General features: G+C 42.2%; 1 protein-coding gene and 1 pseudogene across 1 annotated transcript in view; one reads left to right on the forward strand and one right to left on the reverse strand.

The window, feature by feature from the left end:
• The first annotated feature begins 941 nt into the window (after positions 1-941).
• The window catches only part of KIF11 (kinesin family member 11), a 64,877-nt gene continuing 45,082 nt past the window's right edge, over positions 942-20,736 (forward strand). The window contains exons 1-6 of the mRNA XM_054435885.2: positions 942-3,218; positions 16,105-16,237; positions 16,459-16,556; positions 17,000-17,078; positions 18,946-19,131; positions 19,283-19,407. Coding sequence (XP_054291860.1) covers positions 3,142-3,218; positions 16,105-16,237; positions 16,459-16,556; positions 17,000-17,078; positions 18,946-19,131; positions 19,283-19,407 — 698 coding nt within the window. The 5' untranslated portion in view covers positions 942-3,141. The remainder of the gene's footprint in view (positions 3,219-16,104; positions 16,238-16,458; positions 16,557-16,999; positions 17,079-18,945; positions 19,132-19,282; positions 19,408-20,736) is intronic.
• LOC134740196 (large ribosomal subunit protein uL5-like) lies at positions 6,568-14,343 on the reverse strand (annotated as a pseudogene).

Consider the following 20,736-nt stretch of genomic DNA (forward strand, 5'->3'; position numbering starts at 1 on the left):
AGGGTGGTCAGGAGAGGTGTTTTTAAAAGAGAAAGTTCAACTGAGAGCTGAAGAATGAGATGGGTAAGCCATGCAAAGAGCCAGAGTTCAGGGCAGAGGGTACGTCAGGTACAAGGGCCTGGTCACAGGAAAAAGCTAGGAGCTCCGAAGCATGGTGATGAGATTTTTGGAAAGTGCCTTTAGTTGGTGGTATGGACAAAGGCCAGATCATAAGGACCCTACAGGGCATGGTAATGAGTTTGGATTTCATTCTAAATACAAATGAGAAGGTAGTGTAAGATTAAAAAGCAGATGAAGAGCATAATCTTATTTTCCTATTTCTTAAAAGACGCTTCCCTTGCTGAGTAAATGTAGTGGAGGGGTCGGGGGGAGGAGAAAAAGGCAGAAGAGAAACTTGTTAAGGAGGTAGATGACAGTTGTTCAGGGAAGAGATAAGAGCCTTGGACTAGGGTGATCATCGCAGGGGAGATAAAATCAACAGGACTCCACTACACGTGGAGGAATCAAAGGTTCTGGTTAGCACCAGTATCCAGATGAGAAAAGATTAGGGTAGAGATAAGAAGATAGGGTTCCGTTTGGGATAGGTCCCATTTTGAAATGCCAGCGAGCCACCTAAGAGGAGATATCAATAGACAGCTGGCTACTCAAAATAGAGATGACCAGCAGAAGGAGCTGTAGATGCAGTTATTTCCTTGGGGCGGGGGGCTGGGGTGGGGGGGTGGGGGTGGCGCATGTAGGGGATTAGCAAGTGGAGGAACACAAAAAGGACGTCAGAACTTTCCACTACACCGGGCTATTACTTAATAGACTAACACGACATTTAGGTTCCCATGGGTTGTGTGGGCCAGAAGCGCAGTTCCAGGAACCGACTACAACATAGCGTGGGATACGATGTTTCTCTTCAAATAACCCGATCAATCTTTTATTCTTGAATTCATGGTACCCTCTCTTTTTTCTCTTTTTCTCCTTTTTTCCTTTTTGCTTTTGTTAAATGCCCAGGCACGCCACAATACCAGGCGTTATCAATACCAGCTCACATTTCTTTCCTTATTTGAAAAGAGGACTAACTTTCTAGCTCATTACAGACACCCCTTCCCCTTTCCTCTCCGCTTTCTTTTACGTGCCCACCTTAGCAAAAAAAAATCAAATGTTTAGCCAACCGGATTAGTTTAGATTATACGACCCGACCCCAGCCAATGGGAAAAAGATACAGGGGCGGGACTTGCGTCAAAAATAAAGACTCATGCCCCTTCGTTCAGGTGTGCTCTCATGGCGACTGGCCAAAAAGGCACCCCTCTGCGCAAAAATAAAATTGCTTTGCTAAAAATCCTTTGTTCAAGTGTTCAATTTCCTTAAGATTTTAAAAGTTATTCATAACAATAGGCTCCTGTTTCAGTATTTCCTGGTGCGGCATACCACACCTACAGCGGTCGAGTCACGCCAGGCACTGCCAAGACCCCGAAAAGTTCGCCCGCAGCAGGCCGGAGGTGACCGAGGGCGCGCAGGCCCCAGCGAGCACTGCATGCTGGGATCCGTAGGCCGGGGCGGCGGATGTTTGCGCAGCTTCCTTGAGATGCCACCGCCCGCTGCGCCGCGCAGAAACCGAGAGCGCAGCGCGCCCGCGGCCTGCGTCAGTCGGTCAGTGCAGTCGTTCTAAAATCGAGGCGGACCCTGCTTTCTTGCCTGGAGTCGCTTAGAGATGATGACTAAAGGATAAATTCAGTGTCTTCCAAATGGCATCCAGTGTCCATTTCATCACGATTTGGAACCTGTAGTAGCCTTATCTCTTAACACTTCCTAATTATTATTATTATTTTCTTTTTGAGAAAGGGCATTGCTCTGTCGCCTAGGCTGGAGTAATCCAGCGGCATAATCCCGGCTCACTGCAGCCTCGATCTCCCGTGTTCAGCGATCCTTCTTCCTCAGCCTCCCGAGTAGATGGGACCAGAAGGCACGTACCACCACACCAGGCTATTTTTCCCCCCTATTTTTTGTTGAGACTTGTTGGGACCCTATGTCGCCCAGGCTGGTCTCAAACTCCTGGAACTTAAGCTATCCTCCTACCTCGGCCCGTTAAAGTGTTGGGATTACAGGCGTGAGCCACCGGGCCCCAACATTAATTATTCTTCAAGACTATCCTGGACCGGGCGCGGTGGCTCACGCCTGTAATCCCAGCACTTTGGGAGGCCGAGGCGGGTGGATCATCTGAGGTCAGGAGTTCGAGACCAGCCTGGCCAACATGGTGAAACCACATCTCTACTGAAAATACAAATATTAGCCGGGCGTGGTGGCACGCACCTGTAATCCCAGCTACTCGGGGGCTGAAGCAGCAGAATCGCTTGAACCCGGGAGGCGGAGGTTGCAGTGAGCCGAGATCGCGCCACTGCACTCCAGCCTGGGTGACAAGAGCGAGACTCCGTCTCACAAAAAAAAAAAGACTAGTCTGGCCTCTGCCTCCGGGATGGCGGCTCGCTTTGGACCTCTCTTCTGTGCTTCTACTGCCCTCTCTTACAATTCTTTAATAATTATAATCATGGCGAGTGCTTACCATATATTCCAATCTATTTACTTCCACAAGCTCATTAATTCTCACCCTAACCCTCTGAGATGGTTACTATTATTTCCTCTCTGCAGCTGAGGGAATTTTGGGCTAGGGACGTTATGTAAGTTGAACCACACTACGCTAAAAGTTCCACACCAAGTTCTAGCGTCTCGGCTCCGGACTACCAAGTTCCGGAGCAAGCGGACAGACCATCTCTTTACGTTCCCGTAGGCCACGCTCCGGGGGCGGGGCTCCGGTGAGGATACTGCATCCCATGGTCCCTTGCGCGCCAGCGCAGCCATTGGTCCGGCTACTCGGTCCCTTTTTCAAATTGAGGCGCCGAGTCGTTGCTCGGTTTCTGGGGATTCGAGCGGAGACGAGATTAGTGATTTGGCGGCTCCGGCTGGCGCGGGACAAACGCCACGGCCAGAGTACCGAGTAGAGAGCGGGGACGCCGAGCTGCGTGCGTCGGTCCTCCAGGCCACGCCAGCGCCCGAGAGGGACCAGGGAGACTCCGGCTCCTGCCGGCCGCCAAGCCCCTCCGCTCCTCACAGCGCCCAGGTCAGCGGCCGGGCCTTGATTTTTTGGCGGGGACCGTCATGGCGTCGCAGCCAAATTCGTCTGCGAAGAAGAAAGAGGAGAAGGGGAAGAACATCCAGGTGGTGGTGAGATGCAGGTAGGGAGAGGGCTGACAGGATTCCGAGCGCCGGGGCTTCGCTGCTGGGCCCTCTACTGCGCGGTCCAGGGAGAGGGATTTTATTTGCATTTTCTGAGGGTCCCAGTTTCTTGGTTCTCCGCGTTCTGTTCAATAAAAATGACACCCGGTTGCTGTGTGTGTCTGATTTTTAGGAGAAAATAGCATGTTTGATTTGATCACTGTTCCATACTGAAAAGTGCGTTCTTATTTTTAAACTATAGTCAATAAAGATTTAGGTGTCACTTTTATATGCTACTTCATGTAGTTTGTCAGTTTGGAAGTAAGACTGAATACCTGTTTGCAGATGGTTAAGCACTTACGTTGGTATTATTACCTCTAAAAAGCAATCAATCACTGTTCTCTTTATTCTAGATGCAATATTTTCTGCATCCCTACTAAACAAGTAAACATTTCTGTCCTTAAACATTAAAAATTAAGTTATAAAGTGAGTTTATGTTTTTTAAAAGATCAAGACAAGTTAAGCTAGTGTAAATTTCTGATTGTGCTGCAGTTTTCTCTTTCATTTGCCTGTTTGTTCATAGACCAAATTAAACGGATATTTCGAGATAAGGGGTTGTGGAGGGGTGTTCGGCCCTCCCCTGACTGGTTTCCAAGTAACTTCCCAATTTTAAAATGAGCTAGAAACTGCTGCTTAGTTAGAATTGATTTATTCAACTTTTTAGAGGCTCTCCACAGTTTACTAAGTATGTGTGTTTTGTGTGTGTGTTTTTGTGGCTGTTAACAGTTGCTGTTGCAACTTTTCTGTAAACCCCAAAGTATTCTAAAATTAAAAGGTTATTTTTTAGAAAAACTTGTATCAACAAACTTTCTTAGGCTATTGTTTACTCAGACCTGGTAACTTGAATTGTGGATATCGAAGGTGATGACTAGGTTTCTAAACTAGGTGCCAGAGAGGAAATTGGGTGGCAATCTTAAGTCTAGCCAGTGACACTTACTAGTTGTTGTACTCTGGGGCTTCTGTTAATAGTTGTTTGAAGATTTTTATTTAAAAATGCAGTGCATATAACAAGTGCAAATTTTAAAATTATTTTGGTTGTTTAATAAAACCAGGCAATATTACCTTTTCCGTATGCGTTTATTTAATTTTTTTTAATGTTAGTTACAAAATACTTCAGACTTACAAAAAATTATTAAGAACAATGTAATAAACATTTGTATATTCATCACCCAGATTAAGAAACAAAACAATCATTGCTGGAGCCGCCCTTTTCCCTCTCCATCCCTTTTCCTCCAGCCACAGTTAACCATTATCTTGAAGTTGATGTTTATGATCCATATACATTTCAAGTCTTGCCTTAGAAGAGATTTACTTTATCACCAATGAATAGTTCTTTGCTTGTGTCTAATATTTACAATAATTTTTGTGTAAAGAGATTTTTTTTTCAGATTAGCCTTTTTTCAAATAGCCTTCCTGGTGCAAGTCTGTTATTAAGCTTTAGTAAATAGGCGACTTATGAGTTGCAAGGTCCTCAGGGGTTGGTAAGCCTTTTCTGTAAAGGGCCCAGAGAAATAAATATTTATTTTATTTAAATACTTTAGGCTTTGTGGATCACATATGGTTTATCATTTTTTTTGAGACAGGGTCTCGCTCTCTTAGGCCGTAGTGCAGTGATGCAATCTCAGCTCACTGCAACCTCCGCCTCCCGGATTCAAGCGATTTTCCCACTTCAGCCTCTCAGATAGCTGGGATTACAGGCGCACACTGCTATGCCTAGCTAATTTTTGTATTTTTAGTAGACATGGGGTTTCACCATGTTGGCCAGGGTGGTCTCGAACCCCTGACCTCAGAGAATCCACCTGCCTTGGCCTCCCAAAGTGCTGGGATTATAGACGTGAGCTACCGTACCCCTCTACATGTGGTTTCTGTCGCATTATTTTCTGATCTTTTTTTTTTTTTAAGAACACTTTAAAACTGTAAAAATCATTCTTAAATCTGGCAGGGCAGGGGCCAGGTTTGACCCACAGATTAAAGTTTACAGATCCCTACATAATGTGCTACTGGTTCTCTTTCTTATGCCCCTCCTACTCCCTCCCCTATTTTTTTCCCAATTTAAAAAGTCGTTTTCAAATACACATAATATAAAATTTAACATCTTAACCACTTTTAAGTGTACAGTTCAGTGATATTAAATACATAATATTCTGCAACCATTACTACCATCCATCTCCATAACTCTTTTCATCATGAAAAACTGAAACTCCATACACATTAAACAATAACTCCCCATTTCCCTCTCCCATCAACCCCTGACACCTACCATTGGACTGTCTATGATTTTGACTACTCTAAGTACTTCATAAAGTGGAGTCATAATACAGTATTTATCCTTTTGTGACTTGCTCATTCCACTTAGGCATAATGTCTTCCAGGTTGGACCATGTTGTAGCAAATGTCAGGGTTTTCTTCGTTTTTAAGGCTGAATAGTATTTGTTATATGTATATACCACATTTTGCTTGTACCTTCATATGTCAATGGACACTTGAGTTACTTCTTTTCTTTTTCTTTTTCTTTTTTTGAGACCGAGTCTCGCTCTCTTGCCCAGGCTGGAGTGCAGTGGTGCGGTCTTGGCTCACTGCAAGCTCCATCTCCCGGGTTCACGCCATTCTCCTGCCTCAGCCTCCTGAGGAGCTGGGACTACAGGCATCCACCATCTCGCCTGGCTAATTTTTTGTATTTTTAGTAGAGACAGGGTTTCACCATATTAGCCAGGATGGTCTCGATCTCCTGACCTCGTGATCTGCCCACCTTGGCCTCCCTAAGAGCCGGGATTACAGGCGTGCGCCACCGCGCCCGGCCTTGAGTTACTTCTTAATTTTAGCTATTATGAATAACGTTGCTATGAATATGGGTTTTCAATTCGTTTGGGTATTTACCCAGAATTGTAATTGTTGGATCATATGATAATTCTATTTTAAAGTTTTTGAGGAATCAACAAACTATTTTCCACAGTGGCTGGACCATTTTACATTCCCACCAACAGTGCATAAGGGTTCCAATTTCTCCACATTCTCACCAACATTTATTTTCTGTTTTTTTTTTTTCAAGTAGCCATCCATTGAGTGTGAGGTGGTATCTCATTGTAGTTTTGATTTGTATTTCCCTAATGATTAATGATGTTGAGCATCTTTTCATGTGTTTACTGGCCATTTTGTGTATCTTTGGAGAAATGTCTGTTTAAGTCCTTTGCCCATTTTTAAATTGGTTTGCTTTTTTGTTGTTGAGTTTTAGGAATTTTCTATATATTTTGGATATTTTCAGATATATGAACGGCAAAAATTTTTTCCCCATTACTGTGGGTTGCCTTTTTACTCATTGATACCGTGTGGTCTTTTCCTTTCTTTTACTTTTTGGAACCAGCGCATGGCCTCTTTGTTGATTCTGTGTTTGGCCCCAGTGCAGCCTGTTCTGTGCTATGTGTCTGCAGTGCTGAAACCAGGTCTACCCAGCACCATATAGAAGTCCAGGCTGTAGATACCAATGCATGGGTCACATTTGATACCCAAATCTATGTGTTCCTGGATTTCCAAACCAAAGTTTCCAGTATCCGAGAAGTTGAAGTTGTTCTTTCTTGATTCACACTCCTGCATCTTTAGACCTTTCTCCAGGGTTTCTTCTGCTTTGGCTCTTTGTGCAGTGGGTGGCAATCTTTTCATTTCTCCTGATGCCAAAGGATCTGACAATGTATTTGACTTTGGAGAACACAGGGGTCTGGCTTATGAGCTGCTCCAACACCTTGGCTGCTGGGGTCAGTCGTCTCCAGTCTCCTCCATACAGATATTGAGACAGAAAATCGCTCTGTCACCCAGGCTGGAGTGCAGTGGCACAATCTCGGCTCACTGTAACCTCTGCCTGCCAGGTTCAAGCAATTCTTATGCTTCAGCCTCCCAAGTAGCTGGGATTACAGGTGTGCACCACCATGCCTGGCTAATTTTTTGTATTTTTAGTAGAGATGGAGTTTTCCCTTGTTGGCCAGGCTGGTCTTGAACTACTGGCCTCAAGTGATCCACCCATTTTGGCCTCCCAAAGTGCTGGGATTATGAGTGTGAGCCCTCGTCTGGCCAGAGTTCTCTTTTTTTACCTTGATCCTGCACCATGATGGAAAAAAACCTTATTTTTTTTCCCCCTTAGGTTTTTTTGTTTGTTTGTTTGTTTTTTGAGACGGAATTTTGCTCTCATTGCCTAGGCTGGATGGAGTGCATTGGTGCAATCTTGGCTTACTGCAACCTCTGCCTCCTGGGTTCAAGCGATTTTCCTGCCTCAGCCTCCCAAGTAGCTGGGATTACAGGCATGCGCCACCATGCCTGGCTAATTTTGTATTTTTAGTAGAGATGGGGTTTCACCATGTTGGTCAGGCTGGTCTTCAACTCCTGATCTCAGGTGATCTGCCCACCCTGGCCTCCCAAAGTGCTGGGATTACAGGCGTGAGCCCATGCCTGGGCTATTTTTCCCCCCCTTTAAATATAGTATCTTGCTTTATTGCTCAGACTGGTTGTGAACTCCTGGGCTCAAGTAGTCCTTCTACCTCAGCCTTGCAGGTAGCTGGGATCACAGGGATGCTGTCTTTTGATACACAAACATTTTAAATTTTTATGAAGTCCAGTTTGTCTTTTTGTTTTTGTTCCCTGTATCTTTGGTGTTATATCCAAGAAATCATTGCCAAATCCATTGTTGGGAAGCTTTTGCCTTATGTTTTCTTCTAAGAGTTTTATAGCTTTAGGTCTTACATACATTTTTGATCCATTTTGAGTTAATTTTTGTATATTGTGTTAGATAAGGGTCCAACCTCATTCTTTTGCATATGGATATTTAGTTTCCCAGCACCATTTGTTGAAAAGATTGTCTTTTTCTGATTGAATGGTCTTGGCAACCTTATTAAAAATCATTTGCCCATATATAAGAGGGCTTATTTCTAAGTGCTATTCTGTTCCATTGGTCTATAAGTCTGTCTTTATGTCAGTACCACATGGATTTGATTATTGCAGCTTTGTATTAAGTTTTGAAATCAGGAAGTGTGAATCCTCCAGCTTTGTTCTTTTTCAAGATTGTTTTGGCTATCTGGACTCCCTTGGGATTCCATATGAATTTGAGGATGGATTTTTCTATTTGTGTGAAACACGTCATTGGGATTTTAATAGGGATTACATTGAATCTATAGATCACTTTGGGTAGTATTGGCATCTTAACAATATTAAGTCTTTCAGTTCATGAACAAGGGATGTGTTTCCATTTATTTATGCACCTTAATTTCTGTCAGCAGTTTTTTTTTTTTTGAGACGGAGTTTTGCTCTTGTTGTCCAGGCTGGAGTGCAGTGGCGCAATCTTGGCTCATTGCAACCTCCACCTCCTGAGTTCAAGTGATTCTCCTGCCTCGGCCTCCCGAGTAGCTGGGATTACAGGTATGCGGCACCACGACCAGCTAATTTTTGTATTTTTACTAGAGACAAGGTTTCACCATGTTGGTCAGGCTGGTCACGAACTCTTGACCTCAGGTGATCCACCCGCCTTGGCCTCCCAAACTGCTGGGATTATAGGCATGAGCCACTGCGCCTGGCCTCAGCAGTGTTTTATAGTTTTCATTTTATAAGTCTTTCACCTCCTTGGTTAAATTAATTATTAATATTTTATTCTTTTTGATGCTATTTTAAATTGAGTTGTTTTTGTAATTTCCTTTTTAGATTGTTCATTCTTAGTGTATAAAAATGTAACTGGAAGCTGGGTGCAGTGGCTCTCACCTGTTATCACAGCACTTTGGGAGGCAAGGTGGGCGGATCACGAGATCAGGAGTTCGAGACAAGCCTGGCCAACATAGTGAGACCCTGTCTCTACTAAAAATACAAAAATTAGCCAGGCATGGTGGCGCACGCCTGTAGTCCCAGCTACTTAGGAGGCTGAGGCAGGAGAATTGCTTGAACCCGGAAGGTGGAGATTGTGGTGAGCCAAGCCACCACAGGCTGGAGGTGTACTCCAGCCTGGGCAACAGAGTGAGACTCTGTCTCAAAAAAAAAGAAAAAAAAAAAGAAACGTTGCTGGATTTTGCATGTTGACTTTGTATCCAGCTACTTTGCTGAATTCATTTATTAGTTCTAAGTTTTTTTGTGTGTGTGTGTGGAATTTTAGGGTTTTCTTTTTTTTTTTTTTTGAGATGGAGTCTTGCTCTGTTGCCAGGCTGGAGTGCAGTGGTGTGATCTCGGCTCACTGCAACCTCTACCTCCCAGGTTCAAGTGATTCTCCTGCCTCAGCCTCCCGAGTAGCTGGGACTACAGGCGCACGCTACGACACCCAGCTAATTTTTGTATTTTTAGTAGAGACGGGGTTTCCCCATGTTGGCCAGGATGGTCTCGATCTCTTGACCTCGTGATCCACCCGTCTCGGCCTCCCAAAGTTCTGGGATTACAGCCGTGAACCACTGTGCCCGGCTTTTTTTTTTTAAATTAACTATTGAACCTTAGTTTATTATTATTATTATTTTTTTATTTTTATTTATTTATTTATTTATTTTTTTTTTTTGAGACGAAATCTCGGTCTATCGCCCAGGCGGGAGTGCAGTGGTGTGATCTCGGCTCACTGCAATCTCTGCCTCCCGGGTTCAAGCAATTCTGTGCCTCATCTTCTGGAGTAGCTGGGGTTATAGGCACCCGCCACCACGCCAGGCCAGTTTTTGTATTTTTAGTAGAGATGGGGTTTCACCATGTTGGTCAGGCTGGTCTTGAACTCCTGACCTCGTGATCCTCCCGCTTCGGCCTCCCGAAGTGTTGGGATTACAGGCGTGAGCCACCGCACTCGGCCTTATTTTTATTATTTTTTTCATCAACTTTTAAGTTCTGGGGTACATGTGCAGGATGTGCAGGTTTATCACATAGGTAAACCTGTGCCATCATAGTTTGCTGCACAGATCAACCCATCACCTAGCTATTAAGCCCGATATCCACTAGCTATTCTTCTCGATGCTCTAGCTCCTTTTGCCCCGATGAATTTTACGGTTTTCTTTCTTTTCCTTTTTCTTTTGAGACGGAGTCTTCCTCTGCTGCACAGGCTGGAGTGCAGTGGCGCGATCTTGGCTCATTGCAACCTCTGCCTCCTGGGTTCAAGCGATTCTCCTGCCTCAGCCTCCCGAGTAGCTGGGACTACAGGCATGCGCTCATGCCTAGCTAAGTTTTTGTAGTTTTAGTAGAGACGGGGTTTCACTATGTTGGCAAGGCTGGTCTCAAACTCCTGACCTCAAATCCCCTTGGGTTCCCGAAGTACTGGGATTATAGGTGTGAGCCACCATGCCCGGCCAGGTTTTCTATATAAAAGATCATATAATCTGCAGACAGATAATTTTACTTTTTCCTTTTCTTTCTTTTTTTCTTTTTTTGAGATGGAGTCTCGCTCTGTCACCCAGGCTGGAGTGCAGTGGCGCCATCTCGGCTCACTGTTACCTCTGCCTCCTGGGTTCAAGCAGTTCTCTGCCTCAGCCTCCCAAGTAGCTGGGATTACATGCACATGCCACCACGCCCAGCTAATTTTTGTATTTTTAGTAGAGATGGGAGTTCATCATCTTGGCCAGGCTGGTCTTGAACTCCTGACCTCGTGATCCATCCACCTTGGCCTCCCAAAGTGCTGGGATTACAGGCATGAGCCACCGCTCTCAGCCCTCAACCTTTACCTTTTCAATTTGGATGCCTTTTATTTTTCTTTTTTCTTTTTCTTTCTTTTTTTTTTTTCTTTTTCTTTTTTTTTTTTTTTTTTGAGATGGAGGCTCACTCTGGTGCGATCTCTGCTCACTGCAACCTCCGCCTCCTGGGTTCAAACGATTCTCCTGCCTCAGCCTTCCGAGTAGCTGATACTACAGGCATGTGCCACCATAACTGGCTAATTTTTTTTTTTTTTTTTTTATGTATTTTTAGCAGAGATGGGGTTTCGCTGTTTTAGCCAGGCTGGTCTTGATCTCCTGATCTCGCGATCTGCCTGCCTCAGCCTCCCAAAGTGCTGGGATTACAGGCGTGAGCCACCATGCCCGGCCCTTATTTTTCTTTCTTGCCTAATTGCTCTAGCTAGAACTTACAGTATTATGTCGAATGGAAGTGGCGAAAGTGGGCATTGGGCATCCTTGTCTTGCTCCTGTTCTTTTATTTATTAGTTTGAGATCCTCCTGCCTCAGTTTCCTGAGTAGCTGGGACTACTCAGAGATGGGGTCTCGCTGTGTTTCCCATGCTGATCCTGAACTCCTGGCTTCAAGTGATCCTCTCCTCTTAGTGCTCCATAGTGCTGTGATTACAGGCGTGAGCCACTGTGCTGGCCCTGTTCTTGTTTTTAGAGGAACATTCTTCAGTCTTTGACCATCAATTATGTTTGCTGTGGGTTTTTCATATGTTGCTTTTATTTTGTTGAGGTAGTTTCACTCTATTCCTAGTTTGTTGAGCATTTTTATGACTAATGGATTTTGAGTTTTGTCACATGCTTTTCCTGCATCGATTGACATGATCCTTTGGTTTCCTTCATTCTGTTAATTTGGTATATTACATTGATCAATTTTTACATGTTGAACCATCCCTATATTCCAGGAATAAATCCCACTTGGTCATGGTGTATAATTCTTGTGCTGCTCAGTTCAATGTGTTGGTATTTTGTTGAGGATTTTTTTTATCAGTGTTCATAAGGGATGGTGATCTGTAGTTTTCTTGTAGTTGCCTTTATCTGGCTTTGGTATCAGGGTAATGCTTGCCTCACAAAATGAGTTGGGAGGTGTTCTCTCCTTTACTAGATTTTTTTCTGGGAAAAGATTGAGAAGAACTGGTATTAGATCTTCTTGAAATGTTTTGTATAATTCACCTGTGAAACTATCAGATCTAGGGCTTTTCTTTGTCAGGAGATTTTTGGTTAGTGAGTCCACCTCTTTACTGGTTATAGCTCCATTCAGAATTTCCATTTCTTTGTGATTTAGTCTTTGTAGGTATTGTGTTTCTAGGAATTTGTTCAGCTGGGTTATCCGATTTGTTGGCATACAATTGTTGAAAATACTCTTTCAACAATAAGAGAGAAGATACAAATAACTAGTTCTTCTGTTTCCAGTTCCTTAAGTTGTAAAGTTAGGGTATTGATACGAGATCTTTCTTGCTTTTTAATGTAAGCATTCATAGCTATAAATTTCCCCCTTAGCACTGCTTTTGCTGTGTCCCGTAAGTTTTGGTATGTTGTATTTTCATTTTCATTAATCTCTAAAATTTTCTGTGATGTCTTTGAACCCTGGTTACTTAAACACACACGTGTGTGTGTGTGTGTGTGTGTGTGTGTGTGTGTGTGTGTGTGTGTGTGTGTGTGTGTGTGTGTGTGTGTGTGTGTGTGTGTGTGTGTGTGTGTGTGTGTGTGTGTGTGTGTGTGTGTGTGTGTGTGTGTGTGTGTGTGTGTGTGTGTGTGTGTGTGTGTGTGTGTGTGTGTGTGTGTGTGTTTTTTGTTTGTTTTGAGACTGAGTTTCGCTCTTGTTGCCCAGGCTGGAGTGCAGTGGCGCAATCTCGGCTCAGTGCAACCTCCGCCTCCCGGTTCAAGCGATTCTCATGTCTCAGCCTCCGGAGTAGCTGGGATTACAGGAGCGTGCCACCACGCCTGGCTGATTTCACACACACATTTAAAAAATACATCTACCTGCTTTTACTTCAGAATCTTTGCAATTTCTGTTCTCTCTGCCTGAAAAATTTTTCCATCAAAATACCTACAGGGCCTGGCTCCCTTGCTTTTTAGGTTCTGCTTAAATATCACCTGCATAGAAGCATTCCCTAACTACCCTAAAATAGCAACCAACTATCTTCCCCTCTCAGCACTTCCTGTCCCCCTTAAACTGCTTTCTTTTCTTTTTCTTTTTTTTTTTTTTTTGAGACAGAGTCTTGCTCTGTTGCCCAGGCCTGGAGTGCAGTGGCGCATTCTTGGCTCACTGCAACCTCTGCTTCAGCCTCCCAAGTAGCTGGGACTGTAGGTGGCTGCCACCATGCCTGACTAATTTTTTTTTTTTTTTTTTTGAGATGGAGTCTCACTCTTTCGCCCAGGCTGGAGTGTAGTGGCACAGTCTCGGCTCGCTGCAACCTCGTCTCCCAGGTTCAAGTGATTTCTGGCTAATTTTTGTATTTTTAGTAGAGATGAGGTTTCACCATATTGGCGAGGGTTAGTTTCGAACTTCTGACCTCAAGTGATCTGCCCACCTTGGCCTCCCAAAGTGCTAGGATTACAGGTGTGAGCCACTGTGCCCAGCCTAATTTTTGTATTTTTAATAGAGATGGGTTTTTACCATGTTGGCCAGGCTGATCTCAAACTCCTGACCTCAAGTGATTCACCCACCTCAGCCTCCCAAAGTGCTGAGATTACGGGCATGAGCCACTGTGCCTGGCCTGCTTTATTTTCATTTCTAATTTATCAGCATCTAATATATTTATTCATTTGATAGTCATCTCTTCCTTCCTTTAACTAAATTAAAAGCTCCCTGAGCACAGGATTTTGGTGTTTTTTTCTTTCCTTTAACTTTGTATTGTTCATTGCTATATCTCCAGTGTCTAGAAAATTACATATCACATAGTAAGTACTTGATGAATATTTGTGGAATGAGTTAATTTAGCACCTCTCCTCAGGATAGGACTTAGGTTTTTTTAATCCTCAATCTCCCTTCCCTCACCATTTTGATTGTTTGAATTTTTATATAACTATAGTGAAGCCAACAAACTGATGGATTTGTTAGTGTGAGCAGCCGAAACTTTGCAATTTCTAATAAGTTAGAGAAGTCTCGGTAGGAAACTAATGACTTGGCAGTACTCTTTCTTAGAGTACAGATAGTCCCTAAAGCTTCTCTGAGAATTTTGATAACTTTTAGGAATGTGTGATCTGTATGAATTTCCTATCACTCAGTCCTGACAATGTGAATGGTATACATTTGGTAACTTAATTTTATATGTCCAGGCAAGATACTAGTTTAGGGGATGCCAAAAATAATAGACTAATTGGAAAAGCTTTAGCCACATGAGAGCAATTCATTCCACTTGATGCTCTTGGCCTACCTCAGTATAAGTTGGTTCTGCCTTAGTTTTGTTGAAGTTTTAATAATACTGTACATTCATGTCGGTTATATGCATTGTGTAGGTTTTAGTATAGTTGGCAAATGAAAGCATTACCAGATACTACCTGGGAGTTAAGTTTCCTAGGATCACAGATTTGGTCTTCTGATCACTCAGAAGTATACTCAGAGTGGGCTGTGCCAGGGGAAGTTGAGGTATCCTTCTTAAATAAGTAGCAACTTGATTTATCTAGTGATAAGGGGAAAATAATTTCCTGTTTGGCACTTTCTCCAAAATATATGGTACTCAATGGGAAAAATGAACTCAGGTCAAGATTATGTCTCTCCCTTTGGCCCAGACATGTATTAAGTATATAATTATCTTATGGATGCTACTCTGTGGACTGTGATTATTTTTAGTTTTCCCATAATTCCTCTTAGGATGACATTTATTAGGCAATGTAGTTTAACAGATATTTGAGAACCTACTGTGTGCTGAGCATAGTAGTTGTTGCTGGGGAAACAGTAAACTAGACAGGATTTCTTAATCTAGTAATCTGAGGTTTAGTGGGTAACACATTAAAAAAAAGATGATAAGAGAGGTGATGTTTAGGAAGGGTGTATAAAGGGTGCTGTAGGAATATATAGCAGACATTTAATGTGGTCTTGGTTGGAGCAGGTTGGGGAGGCACGTAGGATGGAAAGGACTTCCTGAGGAAATAATCATTTCAACTAAATACCTACTCAGGCATTTCCATAGAATGAGGACTCTTGATCCAGTTGGCAGTGTAGACCTTCTGTGTCTATTCACTCATTTAAAAATGGGGCTAATAATATTACCAACCTCACAGTGTTGTGTGGACAAACTGAGCACAATGCAAAGCACTTGAAACAATAAGTACCTGGCACATAGTAAGTACTCAACTTATTAGTCATTATTTTTATGTACTTTTATTTTGTGCCAGGTATCTACTGGCAGATTAGTATTTTGAACACAAATTTGACATGTTTTTTCTACTACATCATAACCTAATTTGATCAGATTTTTTTTTTTTTTTTTTTTTTTTGAGATGGAGTTTTGCTCTTGTTGCCCAGGCTGGAGTGCAATGGCGCACTCTTGGCTCACCGCAACCTCTGCCTCCCAGGTTCAAGCAATTCTGCCTCAGCCTCCCGAGTAGCTGGGATTACAGGCATGTGCCACCATGCCCAGCTAATTTTGTATTTTTAATAGAGACTGAGTTACTCCATGTTGGTCAGGCAGGTCTCGAACTCCCGACCTCAGGTGATCCGCCTGCCGCAGCCTCCCAAAGTGCTGGGATTAGAGGTGTGAGCCACTGCGCCCAGCCTTGATGAGATTTTAAGAATAGGAGAAATGGAATTCTGAAAAATAAGTTTGGCATTTTTACAAGTTAAAACCTGTTAGTGGCTGGGCACAGTGTCTCACATCTGTAATACTAGCACCTTGGGAAGCTGAGGTGGGATGATCACTTGAGCCCAGAAGTTTGAGACCAGCCTGTGCAACACAGCGAGACCCTATCTCTACCGTCAAAACAAAACAATTCTATTAGTATCTACTCTAAGAAGCTGCCAGAATTGTAATGTCTTAACATATCTTTGAACATTTAAAAAATTATATTCGTGAAACTTGAGACACTTATAATTTTACTGTCTGCTTTAGCAGTATCATTTAGTCCTGATTTAATCTCCATCACCAACAATGTGGTCAGAACTTCGCATTTTTCTTGACAAATGTAGTTAGTGAAAATGTCATTGATAACCTGAGAACTAAGAGCTCTTGAATGACTTTGTGTATTTCTTTTTATAGACCATTTAATTTGGCAGAGCGGAAAGCTAGCGCCCATTCAATAGTAGAATGTGATCCTGTACGAAAAGAAGTTAGTGTACGAACTGGAGGATTGGCTGACAAGAGCTCAAGGAAGACATATACTTTTGATATGGTAACATATGGTACAATTTCTTGATTATCCACTAATTAAAATAATTTTAATATACATATTTTACCTGGAAAATTGTGTATACTTAGAAATTTCAGTTGTCTCTGAATTGTCAGATGGCTGCTAATGGGCTGAATTATGAATTAGTTAACATATGAACAACAAAATTATTAAAATGAGTAATTTTGAGGTTGATTTTTTTTTTTAATTCTTTTTTTCATTAGGTGTTTGGAGCATCTACTAAACAGATTGATGTTTACCGAAGTGTTGTTTGTCCAATTCTGGATGAAGTTATTATGGGCTATAATTGCACTATCTTTGCGTAAGTAAAAGGGTGTTTTTTCAGATTTATGAAAAAGCTTAAATGCTTGTGTTTTTTGTTGTTGTTTGTTTGTTTTTTGAGATGGAGTTTCACTCTTGTTGCCCAGGCTGGAGTGCAATGGCGCGATCTCAGCTCACTGCAACCTCTGCCTCCTGGGTTCAAGCAATTCTCCTATTTCAGCCTCCCAAGTAGCTGGGATTACAGGTGCCTGCCACCATGCCTGGCTAATTTTTGTATTTTTAGTAGAGACATGGTTTCACCGTGTTGGCCAGGCTGGTCTCGAACTCCTGACCTCAGGTGATCCGCCCACCTCGGCCTCCCAAAGTGTTGGGATTATAGGTGTGAGCCACTGCGCCGGGCCTGTTTTTCGTTTTTTTAGTCTATCACTAAGAGTCATATGGGTACGTGTTTCTTTTTGATTTAACACTTGTTCATCTTTACAGGTATGGCCAAACTGGCACTGGAAAAACTTTTACAATGGAAGGTGAAAGGTCACCTAATGAAGAGTATACCTGGGAAGAGGTATTTATTGTTTATAACATATTTTTATCTCTAATGTGGCTGAAATTTAACTGTATAAAACTTGTTTGAGGGCCTCTGTCTTGAAATAGAGAAGATCAGAGTACCTATGTCAAAATGAACTTAGGATAAACCACTACTACAGTAAAATTAAACTGCATGGTATGACTCCTGCTTAAGAAACAGCCTCAGTGGAAGAGGAAGGACCAATATATATGGCACAGTTATATGACAAAAGAGGGGTCTATTTATGACAGAATGGTTGGAGCAGAATATTGTAGAAAAGTTGGAATATGAGTGAGGCTTGAAGGCACAGAGGGCTTTGTACTGAAGGAATGGGTCTCAGAAAGTTAGCATGGCCAGGGGAAGTATATTACTTTATTCATGATGATCTTAAGTGTTCAAGAAATTAAGATGAATGTATTGTTTAATATTGCAGAAAGCATATACTATGTTTTACAAAGATTTCCATGAATTTAAGTGAGTTTAATAACTAAGGGAGAGAACCAATACTGGAAGAAAGTTGAAAGAAGAGCAAAGACAAGCTGAACTAGAGCTGAAGTGTTAAAACTTTTTAAAAAAAATTTAGTTTTAAATTTAGTAATGTGTTTAAATTTAAATGAGTTTAATAATTAGATAATTGGCTGGGCGCGGTGGCTCATGCCTGTAATCCTAGCACTTTGGGAGGCCGAGGCGGGCAGATCACCTGAGGTCAGCAGTTGGAGACCAGCCTGGCCAACATGGTGAAACCCGGTCTCTACTAAAAATACAAAAATTAGCTGGGTGTGGTGGCACATACCTGTAATCCCAGCTACCCAAGAGGCTGAGGCAGGAGATTCACTGGAACCCGGGAGGCAGATGCTGCAGTGAGCTGAGGTGGTGCCACTGCACTCCAGCCTGGGCAACAGAAGGAGACTCTGTCTCAAAAAAACCAAAAAAAACCAAAAAACTAGTTAATTTAGAAAAAAAAAAAGAAATTTTTTTTGTTTTTTTAATTTTAAAGTGATGGGGTCCCACTGTGTTCCCCAGGCCAGTCTTGAACTCTTGGGCTTCAGGAGTCCTCCTACCTCAGCCTCCTGAGTAGCTGGGATTAGAGGCACATACTACCTTGCCCAGCTAATTTTCCAAATTACTGACAGTTTGGTAGAACCTTTTTTTCTAGTGTTTACATAATTGAGTCATTAACTTACTTTACATATATGGATAATAAAGTTATAAAATTGTAACCATAGGAGATACGGAATAGGCTTAAAGCATAGTTTCGTTGGGCAGAATTATTGAACTTGGCTTTTTTTTTTTTTTTTTTTGAGACGGAGTCTCACTCTGTTGCCCAGGCTGGAGTACAATGGCTCGATCTCGGCTCACTGCAACCTCCACCTCCTGGGTTCAAGTGATTCTCCTGCGTCAGCCTCCTGAGTAGCTGGGACTACAGGTGCACGCCACCAAGCCCGGCTAATTTTTGTATTTTTAGTAGAGATGGGGTTTCACCATGTTGGCCGGGATGGTCTTGATCTCCTGACCTCGTGATCCACCTGCCTTGGCCTCCCAAAGTGCTGGGATTATAGGGGTGAGCCACCGTGCCCGGGTGAACTTGGCTTTTTAAGTAGATAGGTTCCATTGGTTTCTATGTAATGCTCAGGGATGAAGATGGCTAAGAAGTGTGACGGGTTTATGGAGGGTGTGAAGACTACTGTTGAACAGACTGTTGTAAATGACTTCTCTAACATTAGGTTAGTTGTTTCTTTTTTTGTTTTGTTTTAACTTGCTTTGCCATACTTATGTTTAAATATATTATAAAGGAGTCCCATGTATTTTAACTGCCACAGTAAATGGCATTCTTCCTTTATATTAGTCCTTATTATAATTTCAGGATCCCTTGGCTGGTATAATTCCACGTACCCTTCATCAAATTTTTGAGAAACTTACTGATAATGGTACTGAATTTTCAGTCAAAGTGTCTCTGTTGGAGATCTATAATGAAGAGCTTTTTGATCTTCTTAATCCATCATCTGATGTTTCTGAGAGACTACAGATGTTTGATGATCCCCGTAACAAGGTAATTCAGTCTTTGAGAATGAAATGTCTCTGAATTTTAATGTGTGAGGCTTTGAGAAGTCAGAGAGAGTGTGTGTGTGTGTGAGTGTGTGTGTGAGTGTATGTGTGTGTTTTAACCAATCTAATGGATGTTCTTTTGGTATTTTGGTCAGAGAGGAGTGATAATTAAAGGTTTAGAAGAAATTACAGTACACAACAAGGATGAAGTCTATCAAATTTTAGAAAAGGGAGCAGCAAAAAGGACAACTGCAGCTACTCTGATGAATGCATACTCTAGGTAAGAAAGCCATAGTCTCTTCCCTAGCCCCATTTTCTTTTAAGAAGAATTAGAAACTTGGAGAAAGTCAAATTGGGGTGGGTCAGGGTATGTGGGTCACGTACCTAGATTTTGTGTTATAAGGAGGGGTTGTTGGTAATTGGCTTGAGATTTATAGGGAAGGAACCAATATTGGAATAATGGTGAAAGGAGGACAAAGATAAGTTGAACCATAGCTGAAGTATTAAACTTTTTTTTTTTTCTTTTTTGAGACCAAGTTTCGCTCTTGTTACCCAGGCTGGAGTGCAGTGGTGCGATCTTGACTCATTGCAACCTCTGCCCACCGCGTTGAGGCAATTCTCCTGCCTCAGCCTCTTGAGTAGCTGGGATTACAGCTGTCCGCCACTATGCCCAGCTAATTTTTGTATTTTTGGTAGAGATGTGGTTTCACCATGTTGGCCAGGCTGGTCTCAAACTCCTGACCTCAGGTGAACTACCTGCCTTGGCCTCCCAAAGTGCTGAGATTACAGGTGTGAGCCACTGTGCCCGGCCTAAACTTTCTTAAAGTGGGAGAATCCTTTTATTCTAGTGACATCATATATGGAAGCCCAGGATAAAATGTGGCTGCTATAGTTGATTTTGGAATGGGACGCTCTGAGGCTTACCTCCTTAGCCTTATGAAGGGGTCCCTGAGGCACTTTTGTGGAGCCCCGTACTGATATTAGAATATAGTTTGAAAACCCTTGCATTGAATAAGGATTAGAAGTCAGGTCTTTTAAAATGGCTTCATTTTAATGTGGGAGACAGATGGTCACTAACACCGGCTTTCGTGGGGTGAAAGGGATAATTTTTTTTCTCTCTAAATTATCTTTTACTGAAATATAAAATTCCTTTTTAAAAAATTGTTTATTTTCCTCTCTTACCACTCTATTCATTGAAATATAAAATACCTGTCATAAATTTACGTAAGTTAGGAACTCCTTTTTTCTTGTAAAGACCCCTACAGGACAAATTCTAAACTCTACAAATATAGTTTACTAAAACAGAAGTGTTTTTGTGTGTGTGTGTGGTCTTTAAACCTCAGAATGTAATAGAAAAAGCAATGGATTGCAAATTAGATATTTGTGTGTAGTCTCAGTTTCGCAGTTAATTCAGCATATGACTTTTTGTAAATAAGTGAATTTATCTGCTTATCAGTTTCTCTGAGCTACAAAATTATTGTTAGGATTAGAAGTCTTATTTCTTTGCTGGCTTGTAGTTGAAAATTTGTGTAAAATGCCATAACAATTACAGTTGCAACTCTAAAAAAAGTTGGCATTTAAAGAAAGAAGAAAAATATAACATAAAAGT

The sequence above is a fragment of the Pongo pygmaeus genome, chromosome 8 (assembly GCF_028885625.2).
Source record: "Pongo pygmaeus isolate AG05252 chromosome 8, NHGRI_mPonPyg2-v2.0_pri, whole genome shotgun sequence".
In the NCBI taxonomy this organism is placed as follows: domain Eukaryota; kingdom Metazoa; phylum Chordata; class Mammalia; order Primates; family Hominidae; genus Pongo; species Pongo pygmaeus.